General features: G+C 40.5%; 1 protein-coding gene across 1 annotated transcript in view; it reads right to left on the reverse strand.

The window, feature by feature from the left end:
* The window catches only part of LOC120523342 (C2 domain-containing protein 2), a 107,678-nt gene that overhangs the window by 70,615 nt on the left and 32,063 nt on the right, over positions 1-5,000 (reverse strand). Inside the window, exon 4 of the mRNA XM_039744579.1 lies at positions 1-21. This exon is cut by the window's left edge and continues 84 nt beyond it. Within this exon, the coding sequence (XP_039600513.1) occupies positions 1-21 (21 nt within the window). The remainder of the gene's footprint in view (positions 22-5,000) is intronic.

Raw genomic sequence — 5,000 nt, forward strand, 5'->3', positions numbered from 1 at the left:
TTCCTTCAACTGCAGCTCCAACTGAAACAAAAATATTTTAACTATGAATATAAAAACAGGAAAATTGAAAACCTCTGAACAACTAAAAATTTCAAACGATAGCTTGGTTGTGTTCATATATATATATATATATATATATATATAATGTTGATTTTTTTTAAATTGTGGCCTTATTTAAGGACAAGTAAAATTTTATTTAATACTACAAAAACCTACATTTCCTGTTGAAGACAGGCATTAGAATAATTAACCAATATTTGCTCTCTCTTGCCTTGCATATACCATCAACACTTCTCCTATATTTCTGTGGGTATCTGAACCTCTCTCGGCTGGCACTCCCCTCTGTCGAGTGTGCTCTTGGAAAACCTGCTTCTCAGACTCTTGATTTTCAAGATGCAGTCAGCTTTTATAATTCCCATCTTCAAAAGTCACTCACTTGGCATGTCTCATTTATGTTTTTTCCATTTTATGAGTCTCACGCTTGCATTTCCTCTTTTGATCACGTTACCAAAGCCAAACTGTCCAATTAGATTGCTCACAGGGACTGGACATACACACAGACCTCAGTGTATTATTATTATATGGTGGTATTTTAACATATGAAACAATCCACAATAAAAATAATGAAGCTTATTAGGTGTCTTCAGAAGGAAATTCACTATTTAAAGTCAGTCATTTTCTAACCCACTTATTCCTAACAGTGTCTTGGTGGTGCCAGAGCCTATCCTAGCTAGGACAGGGTTCAAACCAGGAACAAACCCTGGAAAGTGTGCCAGCTAATCACAGGGCAAACACACCCACACCAATAAAATACATTTCTAAATAGTTTTCCTCTTTAATTGGTTAAAATATGCACTGTTATACACAGGATATCGGAACTGTCTCATTTGTATGGGGTCAAGTAAAAAATACAGGGAAGGTAACTGGTATGACACTGCCTCTAACGCAGTTTTATTTTGTTTAGAGTAATAAAGTACTCTCCAGAAAATGACTGACATTATTTCCCATCTGGACAGTGGCAATTCAGCCACTTTAACCTCCTCAACTGCTTAACCACCACCATATAGTAAATCACTATTTACTGTGGGCCTCACTTCCCAGCAGTATGGAACTTCTCAGTTTTTTTTTTTTTTTTTTAAATCATTTTCAAGTTCATAGAGCAATTGAAACATCATATCTGCACATACCTCTCTGAAAAATCTTATTTTTTTCTACAACACCACCAACAACAAAATTAAACAGGGCATCCTTTGGAGCTCAAACCCTTCTTTGTTTCTTAGCTTTTGTTTTTTGTTTTTTTTTTTAACAGCACAAACATGTTTATTTTCAGCTGATGACAAAGACAAGACCGCATTGCCGGCAGTTAAGTCGAGCCCGTTTCCAGTTAGAGTTGGATTCCGCCAGGGCTGCCCTTTGTCACCGACTCTGTTCATAACTTTTATGGACAGAATTTCTAGGCACCAACCAGGGTGTTGAAGGGGTCCGGTTTGGTGGACTCAGGATTGGGTCACTGCTTTTTGCAGATGATGTTGTCCTGTTTGCTTCATCAGGCCGTGATCTTCAGCTCTCTCTGGATCGGTTCGCAGCTGAGTGTGAAGCGGCTGGGATGAGAATCAGCACCTCCAATCTGAGAACATGGTCCTCAGCCGAAAAGGGTGGAGTGCCCTCTCCAGGGTTGGGGAGAGATCCTGCCCCAAGTGGAGGAGTTCAAGTATCTCGGGGGTCTTGTTCACGAAAGTGAGGGAAGAATGGAGCGTGAGATCGACAGGCAGATCGGTGCGGGCGTCCGCAGTGATGGCGGGCTCTGCATCGGTCTGTCGTGGTGAAAAGGAGCTGAGCCGTAAGGCAAAGCTCTCAATTTACAAGTCGATCTCGCGCCTACCCTCACCTATGGTCATGAGCTATGGGTAGTGACCGAAAAGAACGAGATCGCGAATACAAGCGGCTGAAATGAGTTTCCTCCATGGGGTGTCTGGGCTTTCCCTTAAAGATAGGGTGAGAAGCTCAGTCATCCGGAGGGGAGCTCAGAGTAGAGCCGCTGTTTCTCCGCGTCGAGAGGAGTCAGATGAGGTGGCTCGGGCATCTGATCAGGATGCCTCCTGGACCGCCTCCCTGGTGAGGTGTTCCGGCACGCCCAACCGGGAGGAGCCCCCGGGAAGACCCAGGACACGCTGGAGGGACTATGTCCCCGGCTGGCCTGGGGAGCGCCTTGGGATTCTCCCGGAAGAGCTGGAAGAAGTGGCCGGGAGAGGAGAAGTCTGGGCCTCTCTGCTGTTGCTGCCCCCCATCTCACCTCGGATAAGCGGAAGAGGATGGATGGATGGACAAAGAGATTTGTGGGAGGTCTTTTGTATTGTCTCATCTCTCGACATATGTTCAGGATTCTTCCTTGACAGTGTTAGTGAGCATTGGTAAAGTCATTTTTGATAAAATGCAAGTACTGTATATGAATAACTCAGTATGTATAAGTGTGGTTCCAAAAGGGTAAGATTCAACATCCCTATGCTGTGGGGGTGTTTTTCAGCTGCAGGGACAGGACGACTGGTTGCTGTCGAGGGAAAATGAATGCGGCCAAAATACAGGGATATCCTGGACAAAACCTTCTCCATGCTAAGGGCCTCAGACCGGGCGGGTTTACCTTCAACAAGACAATGACCCTAAGCACACATAGCTAAAATAACGAAGGAGTGGCTTCACAACAACTCTGTGACTGTTCTTGAAAGGCCCAGCCAGAGCCCTGACTTAAACCCAATTGAGCATCTCTGGAGTGACCTAAAAATGGCTGTCCACCAACATTTACCATCCAACCTGACAGAACTGGAGAGGATCTGCAAAGAGGAATGGCAGAGGATCCCCAAATCCAGGTGTGAAAAACTTGTTGCATCTTTCCCAATAAGACTCATGGCTGTATTAGCTCAAAAGGGTGCTTCTACTAAATACTGAGCAAAAGGTCTGAATACTTAGGACCATGTGATATTTCAGTTTTTCTTTTTTAATAAATCTGCAACAATTTCAAAAATTCTTTTTATTTGTCTGTCAATATGGGGTGGTGTGTGTACACTAATGAGGAAAAAAATATATTTAAATGATTTCAGCAAATGGCTGCAATATAACAAAGAGTTAAATACACATATATACAGGTATATACATACACACAAACATATATATATATATACATATATATACATATATATATACATATATGCTATACATATATATACATGAGTATCTACGCCGTTGTTATTCATGGAGATTCTCAAGTTCTAATACTATCCGTGTATAGACCTCCTAAATATATGCGTCGTTTTTTGAGGAATTCTCTGACTTAATGTCAATTTTAATTACTAATTATGACACACTCCTAATAGTTGGCGACTTTAATTTTCATATAGATAATCAGTGTGATCTAAAAGTAAAAGAATTTATGAACCTCCTGGATTCTTTTGATTTGAGACAACTCATAAATCAGCCTACACATAAAGCAGGTCATACATTAGACTTAGTGATTACTAAAGGACTGAAAGTTGATATAAAACAGATCATTGATATTGGTCTATCAGACCATTTTCTTCTACTTTTTAATATAGAAATAATGATAAAAAACACTCATGAGAAGCATATTGTTAAAAAACGCTTCTTTGATTCGGCAGCAGCTTTAAAACTTACAAACATTTTAAGCAATCAGTCCGTTTATAGTGCCAGCTATAATAGCGAGGACAATGTAAATAGTAAGGTGGAAAGATTTAATTCTAAAGTGAGAGCTGCTGTTGACATAGTTGCACCTGAAAAGACAGTGAAAAAATCTTCTAGCATTGGTATACCATGGAAGACCCAAAGAGTGTCTGATTTAAAGAGAACATGCTGTAGAGCTGAGCGTCAATGGAGGAAGAGTAAACTTACTATCCACCACGAAATATTAAAAGTCAAAATAACAGAATACAATAACACTGTCCGTCTTGAGAGCGCTGCTATTTCTCTAATATTATAAATAACAATGCTAGTAATCCTAGAGTCTTATTTTCAACAATTGATCACCTACTAAACCCAGGTAGCTCAAAGGAATGCCTCCTAAGTGCTTCCAGTGAAACCTGTGAGGCTGTCGCTGTATTCTTCAATCAAAAAATTAATGATATTAGAAATAACATAGTATATCTCCCCAACACTAAGGATCCCCTAAACCCCAACATCCTGTTATAAACAAATTAAACTCTTTCACTAGGATAGATTTACCTGATTTACAAAAAATAATATCTCAATTAAAACCCTCCACCTCGTCCTTGACCCGATACCAACAAGGTTTTTCAAAGAAGTATCAGGCGTGCTAATTGATAATGTTCTTGACATAGTAAATTCGTCACTAGATACTGGGGTCTTCCCAGACTGTCTTAAGACTGCTGTAGTTAAACCCCTACTTAAGAAACATAATCTTGACCCCTCGCTCTTGAAAATTTTAGACCCATCTCTAACTTGCCCTTCTTAAGTAAAGTTCTAGAGAAGGCAGTCATTATGCAGTTAAATGACCACCTAAATAAACATGCTATTCTTGATAAATTTCAGTCAGGTTTTAGAACAAATCACAGCACAGAAACTGCACTCGTTAAAGTAGTAAATGACTTGCGGGTAAATGCAGACAGAGGCCATTTATCTGTTCTCATCCTCTTAGATCTGAGTGCTGCATTTGACACCATTGATCACAACATTCTTAGAAATCGCCTTAGTCAATGGGTGGGCCTCTCTGGCAGTGTCTTAAATTGGTTTGAATCCTACCTGACAGGGAGAAAATATTTTGTTAGTTGTGGGAATTACAACTCGAAGACACATGATATCCAATATGGTGTTCCACAAGGCTCTATCCTGGGTCCGCTGTTATTCTCAATCTACATGCTTCCGTTAGGTCAGATTATCTCAGGGCACAACGTGAGCTACCACAGCTATGCTGATGACACACAGCTGTACTTATCAATAGCACCTGATGACCCTGATTCTATTGATTCACTAAC

Source organism: Polypterus senegalus, chromosome 2, assembly GCF_016835505.1.
Source record: "Polypterus senegalus isolate Bchr_013 chromosome 2, ASM1683550v1, whole genome shotgun sequence".
NCBI classification, from domain to species: domain Eukaryota; kingdom Metazoa; phylum Chordata; class Cladistia; order Polypteriformes; family Polypteridae; genus Polypterus; species Polypterus senegalus.